The sequence below is a fragment of the Talpa occidentalis genome, unplaced genomic scaffold (genome assembly GCF_014898055.3).
Source record: "Talpa occidentalis isolate TD23 unplaced genomic scaffold, MPIMG_talOcc4v2.1 talOcc4.14, whole genome shotgun sequence".
NCBI lineage: Eukaryota > Metazoa > Chordata > Mammalia > Eulipotyphla > Talpidae > Talpa > Talpa occidentalis.
Genome location: NW_023601433.1, coordinates 40303662 through 40329542, shown reverse-complemented (window position 1 = coordinate 40329542; position 25881 = coordinate 40303662). Strand labels below are relative to the sequence as shown.

The following is a 25881-nucleotide window of genomic DNA, read 5'->3' as shown; positions in this document are numbered from 1 at the left end:
ATTACATTTAAAAAGCAAAAAGAAATTTTCCTTTTTTGAAAGAGGAGGTTTAAAGATACCATTCTTTAGTGAAAAATCTTAATATTGGTATACTTTGCTCTATATTTAGTTCAAATTTTCTTTCTCCCATATTCCTACTCTCTAAAACATTAAATTTGATAAGGAAACTCACAATAAGAGAGTGATTGTTTTTAAAAAGTATGTATCAGGAGTTACTCAGTCATGTTAGGTCTCTCCTATGTACACATGAGGTAACGTATTATAAATAAGCTTATTATTATATAGAAAAGGAAGATCTATAGAAAATGAAGATTTTTCTTTTTCCTGAGATAAAAAACTTTAACTTTTAGTTCTAAACTCATAATCCTTTAAAAAATCATGTTTATAACAAAAAATTTAAAAAAGATGGTTAAAGGCGAGCAATTTAATTTCCATTTCTGTAAGTTCATTATTCACTTTTGTAAAACTTTATTAGATTAAATAGTAAGAATATTTATTCATGGGCCTCCCTGGTGGTGCAATGGGATATATCTCAGCATTCTCAACCTACTGGCAGCCATTGCAGCGTAAGTTTAATCCCCAGCTAGGGAGCTAACCCACATGGTGCAGCAGACCTCCCCTGTCATGCCTGCTGCTCCCCTCAACAGTGTCAACAGTGTATTTCAGTAGATCTGCCTGTTCTGCTCCCCACTCTGTTTCTGTTAAATCTTCTCACCCCTCACACCTCTGGCCTATACTCCAGCTCTTGTATTCATAAATAGATAAATCTTTTAAAAAAAGAATATTTATTCTTAAAATTATTTTAACTTATTAGAAAGGCATATATTTTCCATGAAATTGCTAAATGAAACATGATCATGAAATAATGGTCCAGTAGTTTAATGGACTGTATCAAAAATTAAAAGATCTGAATTGCAGTCTCAGTCGAGTAGGAAACCAGCTCTAAAGCCTTGAAAAGTTACTTAATATACCAAAGGCTCAGTTTTCTCATGCAAAAAGTAGGGATAATTAACACCTACCCTGCGCAATTATTAAATAAAATAGAACAAATTTTAAAGTGCAAGATGTTACTTCATACTTGAAAATCATTTTGCAAGAAGACTATAACAAGCTTATTCGCCAAGATTATTTAGTTAGAAACAATCAGTTCTGTCACATTAAAGTGCTGTGTGAGCAAGGTAAAATGGATTCTAGTTACTGGAAAATGCATAAGATTAAGTATAGTCTGCTCTAGGAGTAGTAGGCAGGGCTTGGAACCCATAAGGATCTCCTCCTCTGTGACCTCAAATCTTGATTCTATCATAAAATACAATCTCTAAGAAAACTATACATAATGTATTTAATAGGCATAAAACACATGTGTATTAAGAAATACTACTTACAAGAACTTCATAGTCAGGGATGGTATGGGTTCCAAGTCCTGTCCTATCAAAAGTTACTCTATAGGTAGCATTAAGAGTATCCACAGCATCTATTTGTCCAGTGAACAGACCATCATGAACACCTCGTAATCGCGCTACGAAAAGAAACAAAAAGGACTGTGATGTCTGGGAGACACAAAGAACTCTCAAATATAAAACTGCTCCAAGCATATAATTTGAAACTTAGAAAGTACAGTATTAGCATTTAATATAATTTCCAAAAAAGCACACACTTTATTGTTTTTACAGAAAAAAACAATGAAAAATCTTGAAGCAGAAAGCAAAATTATAAATGATCCCTATTTTGATATATGAATGAGGTCATATATCTACCAAACTAAGAGAAATCTACTTTTAAATCATTGCTTTAAACCCCAAATTGCAAAAAATAGGTAAACAAAAGAACTCTGGTAGTTATATTCATGAGTGGAACACTAAGAACAGTTCAACAACCTCCCAAGGAGGGTTAATCAATAGATAAGGATGCTGTGCAGAAAAGAGTGCTACCCTCAGAGAGTATGCCTGCATGGTTGGCAACTGGGAACTTAAATTTTAAGAGTCCCCCCCATAATCGTTAATATGAGAATCCCATACTGCTGTGGTTTACTACGCCTATACTGTTTGTGAAAACAATGTGCTTTATGTTGGACACCTGCTCTCCTGGGAGTCTGGAATCTAGGTAGAAGGTGTCTATGTGATCAGACCCCAATAAAAATCTTGGACACTGAGTAAGCTTCCTTGGTAATATGATTACAACTTGTTGCGGGAAGAATGAAGCAAGTCTTGTTTTTGACATAACAGGGAGGAGACTTGGAAGTTTGTACAAAGTTGTCTCTGGACTTGAGATTTATGTAACTTTTCTCAATGCTTATTTTGCCTTATGGACTTCTCTGTATTATGTGATGGCCATGTGCACACAATTATGTGCTGATACTCTTGAGTCTTTCTAATTAATCACCAACCTGAAGGTAGTCTTGGAGACCCTCTCACAGATTAATTCTTGTGTCACTATCATTTAAATCCAGTTTGAACATCAGGAAAATCCTAGCAAACATCCAACATGAGCAAAAAATACAAGAATAATAGCATTTTAAAAAGCATTAAACTAGGAAAAGTGACACATTTCATATGGGGAAAAAAGTATAGTATACAATATTATATTAATAGAATACACATTCAATATAAAACTGTTTAAAAGGACTAGTTGATTAAAATTGTATGGGACTAAAATGTCATTCTCAGTCTTTGAAAGATCAATTAAGGAAGAAGTAAACAAGATTACAGAAGATAGAAGTAATAGCATTGAATAGGGCCCTCCCTGGTGTCACAAGGGGTTAAGTCTCAGCAATATGAAGCTATGGCAGCCACTGTAGCACGAGTTCAATCTCTGGCCAGGGAACTACCCACATGGCACAGCAGAACTCTCCTGTCTCATCTGCTGCTCCCCTCAGCAGTGTACTTCAGTCAATCAGCCTGTTCTGTTCCCTGCTCTGTCTCTGGTGAATCCTCTCATCCCCGCACCTCTGGCCTGTATCCCAGTTCTTTTATGAATAAATAAATCCTAAAAAAATTAACATTGAATAAATAAGTGTAAATATAGAAAAAGACTTCTAGTTATGGCAGTGTGAATAAGTTGACAATTATCTATTAAAGACAAGATTGTCAAAGAAAAAAAAAAACAGGGACCATGTCAAAAAACAAGAACTGTTTACTGTTGAAAAAGTGAGAGTTTCAGGTAAAGACAAGGGAATGAGGCTATTTATACTCCCACCATCACCATTAGCTAGGTAGGTGAGAATGGTTTCACTAATATATAGCTAGTCATGAAAACCAGCAGGGGGCAGATGTGGACCAATGGTTAAACATCTATGAATGTCAGTACAAGTGGTGAACTCAATCAGGAAAGAATAAAAACCCACAGCTTTGTAAGCCCAACATGTTGTGGTGTAGCACTGGCTGAGGTAGGCAGAATAACCAGAAATTTAAAAGGGAAATACTGGAAACTAGTGAGCCACAGAGGGCTGAAATACACTTTCCATAAATACTTTGTTAATTGGAAAACCATAGGAAAGATCTAAAAGAATTTGGTAAAAAGTGAAAACAAAGACTTGAAAACTGACAACTTGTATGTGATTCCCAGCCCCCACACATAGGTCTTTCTGGATTAAGATGTTTGAGAACAACCTCTGGTAACGTCACTGGCTGACCACTAACAAGTAAACCCTAGGAAGCCAAGCTTGAAAATAAATATTAAGATATAATATTAAGAGATATAAGTGGTTACTTAGGCAAGTTACTCAAACATAACAACTCAAAAAAAAATCAGAATACAGTTACTTCAGTGTATTTTCTAAAATATCTAATTTCCAAAGTCAAATACAGTCTTTTGAAACACATATGGAACAGTACTTAAGACAAAGTTAGGTCACAAAACAAGTCTCAATAACTTTAAATTAACTGAAATCATTCAAAGTATATCCCCCAACCACAACAAAAATAAATATAAGTGAGTCTTCACTAAATATATTTACTGATACAAAATAAACTAATTGAGAAATTACTTATAACATGAAAAAACAACAATTCAAATATAAGCAACTAACTCCCTTTTTTCTGAGCGGAAATTTGTAGAGCATATATGTTATGTTGAAATATATCAAACTTTACATGCAGAAATATTAACCTTTAGGAAGTATTTTCTAAATGTCTATGGGATTTTTTTTAATAAATCAAGAAAACAAATATTCCCAAATTTTTAAGAGATTATCTGTGGGTTGTATTTTTGTCCCTCTTTCACAGATCTATATTTGAAACACAAGTCAGGTTCCCCTATTTTTTTTTTTTTTTTTAGGTTCCCCTATTATTGCAGGAATATCAGTCTGTCCAATTGATGTCTAAATTCTATTCAGTTTTACTTAGCTGGCTCAAAGACTTAAAACTTTCTTTTGGTTTAAACTTTTTTTTTAAGTTTTTTTTTTTTTTTAAATTTATGTATGCTAGAACTGGGGTATAGGCCAGAGGTGCAGGGGGTGAGAGGATTCACCAGAGACAGAGTTGGGAGCAAAACAGGTAGACTGACTGAAATACACTGCTGAGGGGAGCAGCGGGCAAGACAGGAGAGGTCTGCTGCGCCATGTAGGTAGCTCCCTGACTGGGGTGGAACTCATGCTGCAGTGGATGATGATAACTTGATAGCACTGAGACTTGAACCCTTGCCCCACCACAGAGGTGCAGTCTAGTCACTTTTTACCTACTTTCTTTGTTCCTACTGTAAATTCTTGTTAAGGCTGATGAAACTACAATGACATATAATTATCACCCAAAGTATATACTTTAGAGTTGTCTCTTGGTGTATTGTATGAGTTTTGAAAAATGTAAAAATGGCATGTAACTATCACTATAGTATACAGAATAATTTTATTGCCCTAAAAAACTCTGTACTCCATCTAGTCATAATCACTCTTTTCCCTAAAGCCTGGCAACAACTGACTTTGTCTTTCCCAGAATGTCATATAGTTGGAATCATTTGGTATGGAGGCTTTTCAGATTGCTTTTTTTTTTTTCCCCACTTGGTAATATGCATTGAAAGTTATTCCATGTCTTTTCATGGCTTGATAGCTCATTCCTTTTTAGTGCTAAATAATATTCCATTATTTGGATGCACCAGAGTTTGATTATCTGCTCAACTTCTGAAAACATAGTGATTGCTTCCGAGTTTTGGCAATTATAAAGTTACTATAAAAATCTATGTGCAGGTTTTTATGTGAAATAAGTTTTCAACTCATTTGGGTAAATACCAAGAAGTGTAATCACTAGGTATGGTAAGAATATATCTAGTTTTATTAAAAAAAACCACCAAACTTTCTTCAAAGTGGCTGTACCATTTTTACATTCCCACCAGTAATGAATAGGAGTTTGTAATGTGGAGCATTTGCCAGTGTTTGGTGTTGTTAGTGTTCTTGCACTAATACTGTCATTTCATTGTAACTCCCTATTAATATATGTTGCTGAATATGTTTCATGTACCTATTTGTCATCTGTACAACTTCTTTGGTAAAGTATCTGTTCAGATCTTTCCCCCATTTTTTAATCAGTTCTTAGTTTTCCTACTGGTGAATTTTAAAAGTTCTTTGTAAACCTTGGAAAATAGGATTTTTTAAATCAGATATAACATTTGCAATTATTGCTCCCAATCTGTTATCTATCTTCTCATCTGCATTAAAATATTTTATTATGGCAAAATACACATAAAATTATCAAATTAATTATGCTTATGTGTATAGTTCAAAAGTATTAAATATTCCTAGTGTACAACCATCACTAATATCCAGAATTCTTTTTATCTTATAAAACTAAAATTCTATACCCATTAATAACTACCCGTCCCTCCACGCCAAGTCCCTGCAAACCACCATTCTACTTTCTGTTTCTATGATTATAACTATTCTAAGCAGTTCATGTAAATGGAAGCATGTAATATTTGCCTATTTGTGATTGGTTTATTTTATTTAGCATGTTGTCACAAATGAGAGGATTCCTTTCTTTTATATGGCAGAATAATAGTCCATTGCAAATATATACATTTTTTTAACCATTCATCTGTTAGTGAACACTTGTTTCTATATTGTGGTTTTTGTAATAATGCTGCAATGAACATGGAGGCACAGAAATTATTTGAAATAGTGATTTCATTTCCTTTGGCTACATACCCAGAAGTGGAACTACTGGATCACAGAGTATTCAATTATCAATGTTTTAAGGAACCACTATGTTGTTTTCTATAGGGGCTGCATCAAGTTATTGAATACATTCCCATTAATAGTGCACCAAGGGTTCCCTTTCTCACATCCTTGCCAACCCTTGTTATTTTTTGTCTTTTTTTACAATAACCATCCTAACTTGTATGAGATGATCTCTCATTATGGTTTGGGTTTGCATTTTCCAGATGCTCAGTAATGTTGAATTCCTTCATGTTTTCTTTTTTTTTTTAAAAGACTTATTTATGCATATAAGAACTGGGGTGAAAACCAGAGGGGGAGGGGGTGAGAAGATTCACCAGAGAGAGTGGGGAAGAGAACAGGAGAATCTACTGAAATACACTGCTGAGGGGAGCACCAGGCAAGGCAGGAGGTCTGCTGTGCCATGTGGGTTGCTCCCCCTGGCCAGCTGGGCTGGGGATAGAACTTGTGCTGCAGTGGCTGGCAATAGCTTGATAGTGCTGTCTTTAACCCCTGCTCCACCAGGGAGGCCCACATTTATGTTTTCTTTGGAAAATGTCTACTCAGGTTCTTTGTCCCATTCTTTCAATTGGGTTATTTGGATTTTTTTGCTGTTGAGTTATATCAGTTCCTGAATGTTTTGGGCATTAACTCCTTTTCAGATATGAGTTGCGGGGCCTCCCTGGTGGCGCAAAGGGTCAAGATGCAGCACTATGAAGCTATCCGCAGCCACTGCACCAAGAGTTCGATCCCTGGTCAGGGAGGTGACCCATGTGGCACAGCAGACCTCTCCTGTCTTACCTGCTGCTCCCCTCAGCAGTGTATTTAAGTACATCTGCCTGTCCTGTTCTCCACTCTATCTCTGGTGAATCCTCTCACCCCTGCACCACAGCTCTTGTATGCATAAATAAATAAATAAATAAATAAATCTTTAAAAAAAAAAAAACACAAATGCATGATTTGCAAATATTTTATCCCATTGTGTAGGTTTCCTCTCTATTTTAATGATAGTTTCCTTTGTTGTGCAGAAATTTTTTAGTTTGCTGCAGTACCACTTATTTTGTCTCTGAAATTATAGCCAAAAAAATCATTGCCAGCCCAATTAAGGTGCTTTCTCCTTGAGTTATCTTCTACAGAGTTATTTAGTTTCTGGTTTTTGTTTTTAATCCAGTTTGAGTTAATTTTTGTGAATGATTTAGGACAGGAGCCCAATTTATTCTTTTTCATGTGGATATCTAGTTTTCCCAGCACCATTTTGAGACTGTCCTTTCTCCTTTGAATAATCATTGCCCTGTCAAATATCAGCTGATCATCTATGCAAGCATTTATTTCTGAGTCCTCAATTTTGTTCCATTGGTCCATGATCTATTTTTATGCCAGTGTCATACTGTTCTAGTTACTACAGATTAGTAATACACCTTGAAATCCAGAAGTGTAAGTACTCCAGCTTTGGTCCTCCTTCTCAAGATTACTATTCAGGTAATTTTGTTCCATGTGAATTTTAAGATTGTTTTTCTGTTGTATAAAAAAAATCCATTGGCATTTTATAGCAACTTTAACAATACTGAACATTCCAATCCACAACACAAAATATCTTTCCATTTACCTGTCTTCTTAGTGTCTTTCATCAATGTCTTAGTTTTCAGTGTACAGATCTTTCACCTCCTTGATTAAATTTATCCTCTGTATTTTATTGTTTTTGATGCTATCATGAAAGTTTTCTTATTCAGATTATTTTGCTAGTGTATAGAAACACAACCGATTTTGCATGCTGATTTTGTATCCTGCAACTTTACTGAATTCGTTTATTTGTTCTAACAAGTAACTTGGTGGAATCTTTAGTGTTTTCAACATTTAAGATCACGTCATCTACAAACAGACAATTTTACTTCTTCCCTTCTGATTTAGAAGCCTTTTATTTCTTTTTCTTGCCTGACTGCTCTAGTTAGGAGTTTCAGTACTATGTAGGTAAGAGTAGTTACCAATATCTTGTTTCTGGTCTTAGAGGAAAAGTTTTCAACCTTTCTCTGTTGAGTGTGATGTTAACTGTGGGTTTGTTTTCTAGCTCTTTAAGGAAGAAACTCATTTTTATAAGCTTTTTTTTCCTGATATAAGCACTTAAAATAGTAAATTTCCCTCTACTTTAGCTGTACCCCACAGATTTTTATGTTGTTTTTATTATCTTTCAATTAGAAATATTTTCTATTTTCCCTCAAGATTCCTTTAGTTATCAGTTGCTTGGAACTAAGATGTTTAATTTCCAAATATTTGGGTGTTTTCAGAGATCTTGTTTCAAATTCTGTTGTGTTTGGGGAAATTCTGCATATGATTTCAATCTTTTAAATTTTTATTTGTTAATGAGTCAGCATATAGTCTATCTTTGATTTAAAAAAGCATGTGTAAACAATTTGTCCTGCAGTTTTTGGGTATTCTAAATATATTAATCATTGTGATGGGTAGTGTCCTCTATATTTGTACTGATTTTTATCCCTAATTTCAATTACTAGTAGAAAGGTTTAAAACCTACAACTACAATCGTCAATCTATTTTTATCTTTAGTAGATTTTAAGAACTCTTGAAGACAGCAAATAGAGTGGCTCTTACTTTTTTCCTTAAATCTACTCTTATAATCTCTGCTTTTTAACTGTAGTGTCTAGTCATTTGATATAATTAAAATATGGCAAGACTTAAATCTACCATTTACTATATATTTTCTACTTGTCCCATCTGGCTTTTTGTTGTTGTTGTTGTTCCCTTGACCTTTATTTAATGTCTTTTCACTTAGTTAAATATTTGTTAGGGCTTCAAAATTAATCTCCCTATTTTTTTTTTTTTTTAAGCCATACCACTTAGCACTTAGGATTTTAAAAAAGGAGTTCCTTTAGGACTTCAAAGTAGTTTCGCATCAGCAGCATCAATTAATATTACTTGGAAACATTTTAAAAATGCAAATTCTCAGGCTCCACTTCTGACTTTCTAAGCATAATTCTATGCTTATCAAGTTTTCCAGGTGATTTTGATGCATACTAACATTTTTGAACTTCAGTATTCTAGGGATTATAATATTCATTCTTTACTCTTTACACTCTACTCACAGTAAGATCACATGCTCTCACAACAAATTAAGAGCATTGAAACAATAATTCCATTACACACACACACACACACACACACACACCCCATTTCTGATGCTATTTGTTTCATTCTTTATATTCAAGTTCCACATGCTATCATTCCCTTCAATCTTAAGAATTTTGTTTGGTATTATTATAGCATTTTTTTTTTCTGATGAGAAATCAGTTACCACTCATACCACTGTTCCTCTTCTATAACACATATTTTCTATGACTGCTTTCAAGATTTTTTCCTAAGTTTTTCTGCACTGTCTAATTACGGGTTTTGTATATATATGGTCTATCTGGTTTGAAGTTCAGAGTATGTTGGATCTATGTATATGTATATACATATATATTTTTAAATCAAATTTGGGGATATTTCATTCCTTTGTCTAATGTTTATTCTTTGCCATGTTCTCTTTTCATTTTAGGTTTCCAATTACACATGTGTTATATTCTTTAATACAGTCCCACAGGTCTCCGAGGCTCTATTACTGTTTTTTCCCCTGTTGTTATAGTTGATAATCTCTACTGATCTATTCTCAGGTTCACTGACCCTCACTTTTGCTATTTCCTACCACTTTCTAATCTCCTTCAAAATTTTTCTTTTCATATACTGTTTAATTCTGATTAAAAAATCTGATTTATCTATATAATTTCTATAAAAATTTTTATAGAAATATATAATTTCTATGTATTAGCTATATAACATCTGTTTTATCTATATAATTTCCACTTACTAACCGAGTTCTCCCTTTCATTAAGGCTATATTTACATTTAAGCTTTTGAACATGTTTTATAACTTATTTTGAAGTAATTTCAGCATCTATTTAACTATTAATGGCTTTTTCTTTTGACTAGAATATCTGTTCTCATGTTTCTTCACAGGTCTGGTAGAATTTCATTGTTTTGTTGTTTTTTTAAAGATTTATTAATTTATGCATACAAGAACTGGTATATATATATAGGCCAGAGGTGTGGGGGCGGTGAGAGGATTCACCAGAGACAGAGTGGGGAACAGAACAGGCAGACTTATTGAAATACACTGCTGAGGTAGCATCGGTGAGACAGGATATGTATGCTGTGCCATATGGGTAGCTTCCCTGGCTGGCTGGGTATCGAGCTTGTATGGCAGAGACTGTGGATAGATACACAGTGCTGTGCTTAACGCCTTGTGCCACCAGGGAGGCCCTAGCAGTATTTTATTGTGTGTTGGACAACATCTTGGATTTTTTTTTTTTTAATGGTAGACCTAAAATTACTGGCAGGTCTTTTTGGTACTATCATACTTGCTCTTGTATCTTGTAAGGGTTGTCTTCAGTTATGGATTTATTTTAGACCATCTTTATTCCTCAACGAGGAGTTTTGAACTTCATATAATTTTCACATGTCACAAAATATTGTTTTGCTTTCTTCAGTGATTTAAAAATGTAAAAACCATTCTTTATCTTACAGATCATTTATAAATGTACCTATTTATAAACTGGATTTTTCAGTTTGCTAAGTTTGGGCCACAGTTTGCTGACCCCTCTCTAGCCTAAATTGGATCTGCATATCATTCTATTCATGCCATATTTTTATGACTAGTAGTTACTATAGACTTTATATCTGTACCTATATATACTGGGTTTTTAGAATATATTTTTTCAAAACTTGCTCTCTCTCCCTTACTCCATCTCCACCCCCACTCCCAGAATAATTTTGTAAGAGACCATATTATCTATAACTTCTGTACATGGTAAGTTATAACTAAATCCACTCTTCTTTTCCATCTCCAATTCATATGTATGATAAAGACTCTTCCCTATCAGCTACTTTTCTTCTTCACTATCCATTTTCACAATATAATGGAAACAGGTACCACTTTTATAACCAGGTAAAATGATATAAATATGTAAATCAAAGTTGCCTTTCTTCCAGAAAATATTTCCTGATTATACCAGCCATTTTCCAAACCCTTTTAGTATACTACTAACCCACCTATGTTAAGTGAGTAGGGAGGTTAGTCATTATACTAAAAACAAACACATAAAACAAATTATAATAGTTCACCATTTAAGGATTAACTTAAATTTGAGATTTTGGCAGTACTTTCCCTCCATGTTACAACTGAAATATGGACACAAAGAATCATATATGCAAAATGAGAGAATTTACACTCTCAGAAAATTTTGAGCTTACTACCTACTGAATAATTTCATTTTATGGAGTCATTAGAAATGCACTAGATCAGGGGCCTCCCCTGGTGGTGCAGCGGTTGAGCGCTGGGTTGCGAGGCTGCCCACAGCCTCTGCAGCACCAGTTCGATTTCCAGCCACCAGCAAGGGTCCCACAAAAAAAAAAAAAAAAAAAAAAGGAAGAAAGAGGGCCTCCCCAGGGGCGCAGCGGTTGAGCGCTGGGTTGCGAAGCTGCCCGCAGCCTCTGCAGCGCCTGTTCAATCCCCGGCTGCTCCCTGGCCACCGGAGGAAGGTCCCACATGGCGCGCAGACCTCTCCTGCCGCCTGCTGCTCCCCTCAGCAGTGTACTTCGCCCGTCTGCCTGCTCTGATCTGCTCTGCTCCCCGCTCTGGCTCTGGTGAATTCTCTCACCCTCCCGCGCTTCTGACTGTACCCAGTGCTTGTATAACTAACTAACTAAATAAATAAATCTTTAAAAAAAAAAAAAGAAAGAAAGAAAAAGAAATGCTCTAGATCACTGGGCCTCCCTGGTGGCACAGGGGTTAAAGACACAGTGCTGTCAAGCTATCAGCAGCCACTGTGGCATAAGTTTGATCCCTGGCCAGCAGACCCTCTCCTGTTTTACCCACTGCTCCTTAGCAGTGTATTCAGTGGATCCCCCTGTTCTGCTCCCCACTTTGTCTCGGGTGAATCCTCTGGCCTGTACCCCAGTTCTTGTATACATAAATAAATCTTTAAAAAAAAAAAAAAAAAAGAAATGCACTAGGTCACAAGATCAATAATCACAAGAACAATGGTATTTGTGAATTAACCAGATAAGTGCTTAGGAACGGAAAACAATGATATAGAAGCAAAGGATAGAATAATTTAAAAGTTAAAAATTTTAAACAATACATAGCTACACTTATTCCAGTGAATTTAAAATTTAATTTTTGTGGCAGTTTGCTTTAGTTTGTGTTGTAGTAGACACTGCTTTAAACAAATAAGCAATGCTTTTTCACTTTAGAAAACAGATTTCACATATGAATAGTAACCTTTTCATTATATTGCTGCAGAGGTACCATTTAAGCTTTCTAAATTTAAAAGTCATTTCTCTAATAGGAATTAACTTGATTTGTAGTTTTTCAACTACAAATAAAAACGGTAGTTTGCTTGCCATCATTTACCTGTAACTTTGGTTCCAATAACCAGGGGCAAAGGAATTTCATCTGGCAGATCTTTAAATTGTGATACATCCGCGACTTTCCTTTGTTGTAAGAGCCTTATTTTCTGTCGCTTCTGTTTTAATGCTGATCTCTCTTCCTCAAAAAATGCAGAAGAACATCTAGAATAAATTATAAAAATCATATAAACCAATAACTATCCCATAGAAGACTTCAAATAAGATTATCCATCTTGGTCTCCTTGGTGCCTAGGGATTAAGTCTCAGCACTATCACGCTATCACCACGAAGGCCTGAGTTATATCCCCAGCCAGGGAGCTAACCCACACATGGCGCAGCAGACCTCTCCTCTCTTGGCCCCTGCAGTGTATTTTAGTAGACCTACCTGTTCTGCTCCCCACTGTGCCTCTGGTGAATCCTCTCACCCCTGCATCTCAGGCCTAGACCCCAATTCTTCTGTGCATAAATAAAAAAAAAATCTTAAAAAAAAAAAAGATTATCTGGCCTCCCTGGTGGCACAGCGGTTGAGCACTGGGTTGTGAAGCTGCCCGGAGCCTCTGCAGCGCCGGTTGGATCCCTGGCCACCGGGTGAGGGTCCCACATGGCACGCAAACCTCTCCTGCCCCCTGCTGCTCCCCTCAGCAGTGTACTTCGTCAGTCTGCCTGCTCTGCTCTCCTCTCTGACTCTGGTGAATTCTCTCACCCTCCCGCGCTTCTGATTGTACCCAGTGCTTGTATAAATAAATAAATAAATCTTAAAAAAAAAAATTATCCATCTCACTGTTCCCTATTTTTCCCTCTTACTCTTTTGAGAACTGTAAAGTGGCTTCTTAGAAATAATAGCTTATTGGGCCTCACTGGTGGTGCAGAGGTTAAAGTCTCAGTGCTATCAAGCTATCCACAGCCTCTGCAGCACGAGTTTGATCCCTGGGCAGGGAGCTACCCACATGGCGCAGCAGGCCTCTCCTGTCTCACCAGCTGCTCCCATTAAGCAGTGTATTTCAGTAGACTGCCTGTTCCACTCACCACTCTGTGTCTGGTGAAACCTCTCTCACACACACACACACCCACCTCTGGCCTACACCACAGTTCTTGTATGTATAAATAAATAAAAATAAAAATAAATCTTAAAAAAAAAAAAGAATAGCTTATCTTCCAAGTAAATTACCTTTATGTTTTTTTTAATAGAACCTGGTAAGACTCAAAGGTATATAAGCAAATCTAGATTATTCCTTCCTATAAAGCAGAAGGATTTGTTTATCATCCTTTGACAAAACTGTATCTGGAACCTATGTCTCCACTTAAAAATAGTTCACTTTCAATATTTTATTCAGAAGACCACATAATCTCTGTGACCAAATGATCACACATCACTACAGAAATTATAGATGAGAACTGCACTTCCTGCTTTGAAGTATGAATATTGAATTTACTTATAACTTTAGGGCCATTTCATTTTACTTCTATTTTTGGAATCTAGGATGAGCAAAAATCAAACACAGCTTTAACGATTATGAAACACATATCCATAAGACAATCACCACAGTCAACATAATATGACATATGAAGACAGTAATCACCTCCCCAAAGTTTCCCTTATTATCCTCCTTCTCACTTCTATACCTCTAACTCACTGCAATCACTGAGCTGCTTCCTGTCATTAGTTTCTACTAAAAACTATATAAAAATAGAAACATCTAGTATATACTCTTTTGTCATGGCAATTTTCACTCATGATAATTATTCTAAGAGTCATATGTTGTTGTATGTATGAATGGTTCATTCCTTTACACAGGAGAATAATATCCTATTCTATGGCTGTATCACTGTTTTTTTTTTTTACCTGTTCACCTTTGATGGATGTTTGGGTTGTTTCCAGTTTTTGGCTATATCAACAAAGTTGATATTAACATTTTTGTATAGGCTTTTGTAAAAGTGTATGCTTTCATTTCTCTTGAATTCCACCTAAGAGTAGATGGCTAGATCATATGATCAATGTATCTTTAACCTTTTAAGAACTCAAAGAAGTCAAATATCACCAAAGAAGGTATGCAGGTGGCAAGTAAGTATATAAAAAGATGCTCCACATTATGTTATGTCATCACAAAAATGCAAATTAAATGAGACACCACTACCACCTATCACAATGGCCATAGTCTAGGACACAGACACCACTGTGTCCTTCAGTAGGTGAATGGATGGATAAACAAACCATGATATTTACAGACTGAACTATTTATGGCTAAGAAGAATAAGTCTACAATTCTAATACCTTTTGTAAAGCATCTATTCAAACTTTTTATCAATTTGTTCACTGGGATGTTTGAGTCTTACTATTTAATTCTCAGTTCTTTACCCATTCTGTATATAATATACTTTCAGAAATCATATTTTATTTAAATAGTTTTAAGGTTACTATTGATTAACCTTAAAGTTTCAAAGGTATTAAAAATGTTCAAAGGTATTAAAAAATTTAATGTCTAGGGCCTCCCTGGTGGCACAGGGATTAAGCACTGCACTATGAAGCAATCCACAGCCTTTGCAGCACGAGTTCAATCCCTGGCCATCCACGGAAAAACCCATATGGCAAGGCAGACCTCTCCTGTCTCGCCCTCTGCTCCCCTCAGCAGTATATTTCAGTCAGTCTACCTGTTCTGTTCCCCACTGTTGGATCCTCTCACCCCCCCCCATCTCTGGCCTGTACCCCAGCTCTCATATGCATAAATAAATAAATCTTTAAAAAAAATTAATACCTATGCCCCTCAGTTTCACAGTTTGTCTCTCAGAGAATTAAGTTTCTCTTACGACCTTCAGTGATATTTTTACATACACAAGCAAAGATGCCTATGCTCTCCTATTTTTCTTCATATAACCACAATATGCTGTTACGCAGTTTGCTTTCTTTTCTTACTGTAGCTTAGCAATCACTTCTGCATCAGTACATAAGAAACTTCCTTTTTTTTTTTAAAGATTTATTTATGCATATAAGAACTGGGGTACAGGCCAGAGGTGTGGGAGGTAAGAGGATTCACCAGAGACAGAGGGCGGAACAGAACAGGCAGATCGACAGAAATACACCACTGAGGGGAGCAGCGGGTGAGTCAGGAGAGGTCTGCTGCGCCATGTGGGTAGTTCCCTGGCCAGGGATTGAACTCGTGCTTCAGTGGCTGCGGATAGCTTCATAGGTTGTGTCTTAACCCCTTGCGCTGCAAGGGAGGCCCAAGAAACTTCCTTTTCACATTAAATGGTTTCAGAGTTTTCTAACTCTACCATACTTTATATTTTTTAATTAATTTATATATATTTTACATCATTGCTCATTTTTAAAAATGTTTGCTTCCCCTCCCCCACTACCCTCACCCCTGCCCCAGGTATAGTCCCCATAGAATTTCCTACACTGATTCATCCTATAGCACACTTTAATCATTCCCCTATTTATGGACATTTAGGTTGCTGCCAATCTTTAGCTACTACATATAATACTGCAATACAGAATTTGCACATGTAATTTCACGCACGTACAAGTATTTCTATGATATAAATTCACAGAAGTACTGAGTTGAGGGTTTATAAATTCGTAAATTTCATAGATATTACTAAATTGCCCTCCATTTGAGACTACATAATCTCTTATCAGCAAGAGTGACTATTGTACCACATCATTATTAATTTAGTATTAAATTTTTATGAACTTTGTCAATCTGATAGCAAAAATACAGTATCCCAGCATAAATACGTATATTATTATGAGTAAGATGGAACTTTTCAGATGTTTAGAAGAACTATATCTTTTTACTTTCCTGTGTTCTGTGTTTATAATTATTTTTATTATGGGTTATTTGACTTCTTTATTGATTCAGTGGAGTTCTTTACATAATAGGGAGTAAGCCTTTTCCTGTAATAATAGCTATAAATGTTTTTGTCATTGTCCTTAGAGTTTGCTTATGGATTTTATTTTGGGGCAGTGTCAATGGAAAACGGTCTTATTTTTTATGAAGTCAAATGTATTTATCTTTTCTTTTCTGGTTCCTAGATTTGGAACCTGTTAGAATGATCTTTCTCAACTCAAGATTAAGCAAAACTTTCCAATAGGCTCCCCAAGGAGTTTCCTTTTAAAAATATTTAAATCTTTGATCCTTTTCAAAATTTTCTTGCTAAAGGTATGAGGTATGAAATCAAGTTGTGTTTTTCTCTAGTTTGCTATATAATGATCTCAATAAATATTATATAAATATCATCTCCCACCTATACTCAAGAGGCAACCACTGTCATCAAGTACTAAACTCCCATAGACATCTGTGATTCTCTTTGGACTGTTTCACTTTTTAAATTCATCTTTCAATCCAAACACCAACACCATACTGTTTTAATTACAATCACGTTCTATTTTAATATCTGATATTTAATTATCTTTAATAATTATGGTCTCCTTTCATAATTTTACTTCTTCAGAGATTTCCTAGATCTTTCTGCTTGATTTTCCCTCTTAAATATGAATTTTAGAATTCATCTAGTTAAGGGAAAAAAGGTCTACTGATATTTGGATTGATTTTACTTTACAGATTTAGGGTGTGGAGCCTTCTTATTCAGATCATGTATGTCTTCCCATTTCCCCACCTGTATATTGCATATTTCCTTTTAAGTTCCTTCCTGGTAGTACATCTTTTCCTTTTATAAAGTCATATAAAAAGTGTGTTTTGGGCCTCCCTGGTGGCACAAGGAGTTAAGACGCAACCTATGAAGCTGTCCACAACTGCTGCAGCATGAGTGTGATCCCTAGCCTGGGAGCTACCCACATGGCACAGCAGACCCCTCCTGACTAGCCCGCTGCTCCCCTCAGCAGTGTATTTCAGTCAGTCTGCCTGTTCTGTTCCCCACTCTGTCTCTGGTGAAATCTCTCACCCCCACACCTCTGGCCTATACCCCAGTTCTTGTATGCATAAATAAATAAATCTTTAAAAAAAAAAGTGTGTTTTATCAGTAATTTGTATTGTATCTGGATTTTCCCAGGGAAAAGAAATCTGCAAACATTTCTTGAAAACAGACACTTCAATTGTTAATTGACTTTGATGAAGCACAAGTCTTTTTAAGCAATGCTATGGTAAGCAACAGAGGATAAATTAACAAGAAAAATATTATAATGGCACTCTTAAAAAAACTGCACACTTGTACCAACACAATAAAATAGTAACAAATATTCCAGTTTTATAGACAATTATTAATTTTGCTGTTACAAGCTAGGGAAATATTAAAAATATCAACAAGGTCATCTTTCATTACAAAAGATAAAACATTAACAGTTCAATTAAAAGTTCTCAAATTTTAGTACTATCTATAGAATTAAAACTAACTTCCATTTTTTTTTTTAATAGAGGCATGTTTTATTTATTTGTTTGTTTGTTTGTTTGTTTTGTTTATACATGCACTGGGTACAGTCAGAAGCGCGGGAGGGCGAGAGAATTCACCAGAGCCAGGGCGGGGAGCAGAGCAGGCAGAAGGACCGAAGTACACTGCTGAGGGGAGCAGCGGGCGGCAGGAGAGGTCTGCGCGCCATGTGGGACCCTCCTCCAGTGGCCGGGGAGCAGCCGGGGATTGAACCGGCACCGCAGAGGCCGCGGGCAGCTCTGCAACCCAGCGCTCAACCACTGTGCCACCGGGGAGGCCCCCTAACTTCCATTTTTACTTGGCTGAGTCACTTTACTTTCTAGGTCTTCTCTGAATTTTCCCACCATTTAAGATGAAGGTTTTACAACATGTCTTTGGGAAGTAGACAAAATATAAGAATACTGACGTAACATATTTCAAAATTTCATTCATAAGGTTTTCCAGTGTGTTAGAAAGCAGGATAATACTGGTAAAGGAAAGTCATTTCACATGAAAAGGAATTCTCAGAAAGTAAAATATTAGATATATTATTTGATTTCTGCTTTTATAGAAATCAATGTAGTAACAATACTGATAATAATTAAATTTTAATTTCAATTAAAACATTATTTTTACCTCCGTGGTAAAGCAAAATATATGCTTGTGGGAGGCTCCTGAGATGAAAAAGAGTTTTATAACAGGTAATAACAAAGTATGTATTGCTTTATAGTCTTATTAAATACTTAGTGCATTCTTTTCATTTAAAAATGAAAGATTTGTTTATGCATAGAAGAACTGGGGTGTAGGCCAGAGGTGCAAGGGGTAAGCGGATACACCAGAGTCAGAGTAGGGCACAGAACAGGCAGATCTACTGAAATACACTGCTAAGGGAAGCAGTGGGTGAGATAGGAGACGTCTGTTGTGCCATATGTGGGTTAGCTCCCTAGCCAGGGATTGAACTCAGGTCTTATTGGTGATAGTATAATAATGCTGAGACTTAACCCTTATACCAGCAGGGAGGCCCCTTAGTTCATACTTAAATATTTTTTGCACCATAGTGGGATATACATAATAAAATTATGTTGAAAAGTTTGTGATCTGATGCATAACTATAAAATGGACCTACATTAAAGTCTGTTAACAGGGTATATTTAACACATAATTAATTGCTGTGAAAAGTTATTTTTTGAAGATGAAAAAAATGTAGTTACAATACTACCAACTAATAATTAAATTTTAATTTCAATTAAAACATTATTTTTACCTCCGTGGTTTTCCCATAAGCCGTCTGATTTTTCCCCATTCTACCCTTGTTAGCTTTCTTGTTTTCAAATTAGGAAAAGATTCCTTTAGACATACACAAAAGTCATTATCACCTTCAAAAAGAGGCCTGTAAAACAGAAATGATATTTTAATGGTTAATATATATTGTGTTACTTAAGGGACATAAAATTCAAAATACGTATTGACTTTTAACATCATTCTAATCACAAAATGTCAAACTCACTTCTACCCTGAAACAGGCACAAATTCACAATCTTCCCAAAATCACTAAATTATAGATAAATCATTAGGATTTGTGAAACAAATACTACTCTGGAAATATTGTCTGTGCTTGAGATTCTAGGAGCACAGAAGCATATCCTTGGAGGCTATCTTAGCACTGTCACTGTATCTGGTAGAGATAAACAATGCTAGCCACAAAGTATCTTTGTCCCAAAGGTAATATCATCACCAAGGAGTCCTCTTTTGAGATGAAATCAATTAGAAAACGGAGGTCTCCAGAGGATTAGATTAGTTCTTAGAAACTCCAGAAAAATTCAGATCATATTGGGACACCCTGAGAGCTCTATTCAGCCTATGGAAAACTCTGTCGACAATAATGAAATAATGTTATTCAAAATTTAAGAAAGCAGAAGCCAGTCACAGCTATAACACATGAATGTCTTGGGCTTAAATATGAATGTTCACGAGCTTTGCAAACTTCAGAGTAGACAACTGGTTTGGAAAGCAGAGGAAGTTAAGTACCCAGCAAAGCAAGTAATAATTATGGGCATGGATTAGATTAGATTAGGATGGATTACAAATCAGAATATTTCCTCGGTAAATTCTACTGTTGAATAATGGATTCACCCAAATCACTTGTTATGTTCTACTTAAACACTTGTAAGTGCATTAAGAACTACCCTCAAATAGACTATACTCCTATATCTTTTTTAAAATTTTTAAAAAATTTTATTTTATATAAATCTTACATCATTTTTCATTTTTGCACAATGTATGCATTTTCATTTTGGTTATATTTCCCACACAATTCCCACCCCCTTATTTTAACCCTAATCCCTCCCCCCCCATAGTGTGTCCTGATTTATAGTTGCTCGTTGATTTTGATTTATTCTTTATAATTAGTCTTTTTCCTGGTCCCTTATTTAGGTTTTCTAAATTCCTGCTATGAGTGAGACCATCCGGTATTCTTTTTGTTTCTGGCCTATTTCGCTGAGCATGATCCCTTCCAGCTCCATCCATGTTGCTGCAAATTGCATGTATACTCCTAAATCTTACTGAATCATTTTTACTATTAGTAACTGCTTCTATACTATTATACTAGCATTCAAAATCTAAAGATTTACAAAACAAATAATAATGGTGGCCTTGTTTAAGGGTACTTCTACCCTATAGTCTGTAAATTATGCAGAAACTATATTTTCATAATTTTTACCATAAATGTATAATTTCTTCCTCAAAGGGAAGAAACTATGAGAAAGGGAAATGGATCAAACTAAAATAAAGATGAGGAAAAGGAGTGCAGGAAAAAAAAAAAAAAACAGAGTCAAAATAGAAAATGTTGTAGCTTATACACAAAAAAATTTAAATTTCTGGCTCAAGTGATATTCATGATATTAACCATGATACGTACTTATCTATATTTGAGTAGAACCACTCATATATACACCATTTATGTGCTTTGGGAAGCTTGAGTAGGTTACGTAACCGAAAACCAATCTTCTGTGAGGCTTTCTTATCTGGTGTTGACATTGTTGCTGTAAATTTCTATACAATAAAAAGAGACAATTACAGTTCAGTAAGTAAAAATAAACATCTATAACACTGAATACATTTGTAAAAAGGTAGATTATAGTTAGGTATGCAAAAATATTCAATAATATCTAATATAGAAGTTTTGGTTATTGTTTAACAAGTAAACATTTTGATTATTTCTTACAAAGTTAAAGCTTTCAGTTTTATAATATATTCTTTTTTTTTCCCTCACCAGATCACCAATGTATTACAAAGGATATCGAAGGATGCAAATCAACAGCCAGATCAAGAGAATTATAAGGTAAGGACCTTAAACAAAGGAGCTTTTGTCCTCATGAAGCCTGGGGTCCTCCAACAAGGCAGCAGGAAAAAGTGCTCTGGTTCTCCAACCTGGAAGCTCTCCCTCATAACAATATTGTCTTTCTTGTTCTTTTGACAAGGAAGATGAAATATGTACCCACCAGGTTTGCACTGCAGTACAATTCAATTTCAAAATAGGTATACTGGAAAAAGATACTTATCAGAAATTATCTTAGGAGTTCTTGGGTTACTTGAAATTCTCAAGACAGAAGGAACATACCTTAACAAAATAAAGGCCATATATGACAAACCCATAATCAATATAATTCTCAATGGTGAAAAGCTGAAAGACTTTCCCTTAAGATTTAGAACAAGATAAGGATGCCCACTGTCACCACAGCTTTTCAATATAATACTGAAGTCCTAGCCAGAGCAATAAGACAAGAGAAAGACATACAAGGAACCAAAACAGGGAAAGAAGTAGTAAAACTATCACTATTTGCAGATGATATGATAATATACATAGAGAACCCTAAAAACTCCATAGAAAAACTAATCAAAATAATCAACCAGTTTAGTAAAGTAGCAGGATACAAAATCAACACACAAAAATCAGTAGCCTTCCTATATGCAATCAATCAATCTGAAGAAGAAATCAAGAAAACCATCTCTTTTATAATTGAAACAAAAAACATCAAATACTCGAGGGGCGTCCCTGGTGGCACAAAGGGTTAAGCACCGCACTGTGAAGCAATCCAGCCAGCAAGGGAGCAAACCACATGGTGCAGCAGACCTCTCTTGACTCACCCACTGCTCCCCTCAGCAGTATATTTCAGTCACTCTGCCTGATCTGTTCCCTACTCTGTCTTGGTGAATCTTGTCACTCCCCGCATCTCTGGCCTGTACCCCAGCTCTTGTATGCATGAATAAATAAATCTTTAAAAAAAATCAAGTCTTGGGAATAAACCTAACAAGAGGTGACGGACCTATACAAAGAAAATTATAAAACATTGTTAAAGAAATAGAAGACACAAAGAAATGGAAAAACATCCCCTGCTAATGGACTGGAAGAATTTACATAATCAAAATTTGCCATCTACCAAAAGCAATTTACAAAGTCATGCTATTTCAATAAAAATTTCAATGACATTCTTCAAAGAAATAGAACAAATATTGATGAAATTCATATGGAACCACAAAAAACCTTGAATAGCCAAAGAGTTCCTGAGTAAAAAGAAGGAGAATGGAGGTATCATACTCCTAGACTTCAAATTATACTACAAAGACATAATAATTAAAACTGCCTAGTACTGGAACCAAAACAGACAACCAGACCAATGGAATCAAATAGAAAATGCAGAAATAAACCCACATACTTACAGACAACTAATCTTTGACAAAGGAGCAAAGACTATGCAATGAACAAGGACAGTTTGTTCAATATATGGTACTGGGAAAACTGGACTGCTACATGCAAAAGAATGAAGCTAGACTACTACCTCACACCATGCACAAAGACCAACTCAAAATAGATAAAAGAACTGGACATAAGACCTGAAACCAGCCTCCCTGGTGGTGCAAGGAGTTAAGATGCAACCTATGCAGCTATCTGCAGGCACTGCAGCATGAGTTTGATCCCCAGCCAGGGAGGTGACCACATGGTACAGCAGACCTCTCCTGTCTTCCCCTCAGCAGTATCTTTCAGTTAACCTGCCTGTTCTGTTCCCCACTCTGTTTCTGGTGAATCCTCTCACGCCCCCCAACACCTATGGCCTGTGCCCCCGTTCTTACATGCATAAATAAATAAACTTAAAAAAAAAAAAAAAGCCCTGAAACCATGTATGTCACTACATGACATACATCTCAGTAACATCTTTAAAGATATATCCCCCAAAGCAAAGAAAGTGAAGGAAAAGATGAACAGTTGGGACTTCATCAAACTAAAAAGCTTCTATACAGCAAAAGAGACATTAACCAAAATAAAGAGATGCCCTACTGATTGGGAGAAAATTTTTGCACACAATACTACTGATAAGTGATTGAGTACAAAGATGTACAAAAAAATGATGCAGGGCCTCCCCTGTGGCGCAGCGGTTGAGCGCTGGGTTGCGAAGCTGCCCGCGGCCTCTGCGGCGCCGGTTCGATCCCCGGCTGCTCCCCGGCCACCAGAGGAGGGTCCCACATGGCGCGCAGACCTCTCCTGCCGCCCGCTGCTCCCCTCAGCAGTGTCCTTCGGTCCTTCTGCCTGCTCTGCTCCCCGCTCTGGCTCTGGTGAATCCTCTCACCCTCCCGCGCTTCTGACTGTACCCAGTACATGTATAAACAAAAAAACAAACAAACAAACCAGCAAACAAATAAATAAAGCATGCCTCTATAAAAAAAAAAAAAAAAAAAAAAAAAAAAATGATGCAACTCAACAAAAACTAAGTAAACAATCCAGTCAAAATATGGACAGGAAAGCTAAAAACACACTTCTCCAAAGAGGAAATGCAAATCAAAACCACAATGGGATCATTACTTCACTCCTGCTATTATTAAAAAGATAAGAAATAACAAGTGTTGGTGAAGATGTAGAAAAAAGGAAACTCTTGGTAAACTATGTGGGAATATCAATTAGTGCAGTAACTATGAAAACTGTATAGAGTTTGTTAAAAAATTAAAAATAGAACTACCATGTGATACAATAATTCCACTTTTGGGTATTTATCTGAAGAAAGTTAAAATAATAACAGCAAACATATCTGTACCCCTATTCATTATGGCAGTATTTATAATAGCCAAGACATATAAGTAACCTAAATGTCCACTGATACATGAATGGATAAAGAAAATGTGGTATGTATATATACAATGGAATATTATTTGGTCACAAAAAAGAAAGAAGTCCTGCCATTTGAATAACATGGATGGACTCTGAGAGTATTATGCTAAGTGAAATAGAGATAACACACAACTTTTGATTAACTTATATTGTAATTTAAGGAAAAAACCCTCAAAATTCCCAAATTCATATAAAGATAGAAAATAGATTGGTAGTTGCCAGAGGTGGGGCTGGAGGGTATTAGAGGTGGGCAAAATGGGCAAAATGGTCAAAAGATACAAACTTCTGGTTATAAAATAATTAAGTTGTGGGAATGTAAAGTATAACATGGTGAAAATAGTTCATAATAATGTATTGCATATTTGAAAGCCACTGAGGGCAAGTTCTTATCACACACACACATATATTATAACTATGGTAATAGATGCTAACTAGACTTACTGTAGTGATCATTTTATAATAAACACAAACACTGAGTCATTATGTTGTACACATGAAACTAATATAATGTTAACTATATCTCAATTTAAAAAAAAGACTAAAACAAAGAAAGTTACCAGATAAACGCCATCAGAATATCAAAAGAAGGTAACACAACCGTGCCTCCCTGGTGGCAACGGGGTTAAAGACAGCGCTATCAAGCTATGGTCAGCCACTGCTATGAGTTGGATCCCCGGCTGGCCAGGGAGGAACCCACATGGCACGGCAGACCTCTCCTGCCTCGCCAGCTGCTCCCCTCAGCAATGTATTTCAGTAGATATACCTGTTCTGATCCCCACTCTATCTCTGGTGAATCCTCTCACCTCCTGCACTTCTGGTCTACACCCTAATTCTTGTATGTATAAATAAATAAATCTTAAAAAAAAAAAAGAATATATCACAACCAAATGGAATTCATGTCATGAATGCAACAGTGGTTCAGTATTAAGAAGCTATTAATATAATTTGCCATTATTAATTATCACACACAATAATAAAAACCATGTGATTATTTCCACTGGTGCTAACAACATTTGATAAAATTCAATATTCATGGGGAAAAAAACTCTTAATAGAATAGAAATAGATGAAACGATCCTGTACAATCACTGTAGTTGTTTCTGGAGCAATTACTGTATCAAGAAAAGCAGGCTTTACCAAAAACAGAATATCAACTTTTGAAGTATTCTTTTGAAGAATTTCTGATTTTCAATATAGGAGAGAAGAACACATTTAATTACTGCATCCCTTGCATGTGGAATGTATGACAGACTACACCAGGTCATTTATAAGAAATGCAATATTCAGAATAAGGCCAGACCCTCATGCCACCAAAAAGCAGCACACAGGGTAAAATAAACACCAAATACAAAAGCATAATAATCATTGCAAGTGATCTTATGTCAAACATTTTCTTCAGCTGTACAAGCTAATGCAGCAAGGTATAGCTATATGCTCCCAGGAAACCATAGCAATTCAGTTCCAAGGATAGAGAAGAAAATGCCACATAGGAAGCATATAACAAGTCACTTCAATCTGGTGTTGAAAAGAAGGGAGAGGCATCCAGGACATGCATGGTCAGGCCTTGCTGCAGTTTCTCCATGGCCCCAGTCCTCCGCCAGTCCCTCATTCCCACCAGGAAATGCAGATCCCTGGATCATTGTATAGATGGGTAAAATGACATGTTTCATTAAATTGTTAAATGCTTGCAACATTAAATTCATTATGTGTCATTAATAGGTTCTTCAAATATAAGGAAAATTTAATCATTGACAACTGTAAA

The 25881-nt window shown here is 35.8% G+C and overlaps 1 protein-coding gene across 1 annotated transcript in view; it reads right to left on the bottom strand.

The window, feature by feature from the left end:
- Positions 1–25881, bottom strand: part of LIN9 (lin-9 DREAM MuvB core complex component) — a 70442-nt gene that overhangs the window by 19036 nt on the left and 25525 nt on the right. Inside the window, exons 5-8 of the mRNA XM_037510346.2 lie at positions 20877–21010; positions 19224–19349; positions 12600–12757; positions 1383–1516 (exon numbers count right to left, since the gene is read on the bottom strand). Coding sequence (XP_037366243.1) covers positions 1383–1516; positions 12600–12757; positions 19224–19349; positions 20877–21010 — 552 coding nt within the window. The remainder of the gene's footprint in view (positions 1–1382; positions 1517–12599; positions 12758–19223; positions 19350–20876; positions 21011–25881) is intronic.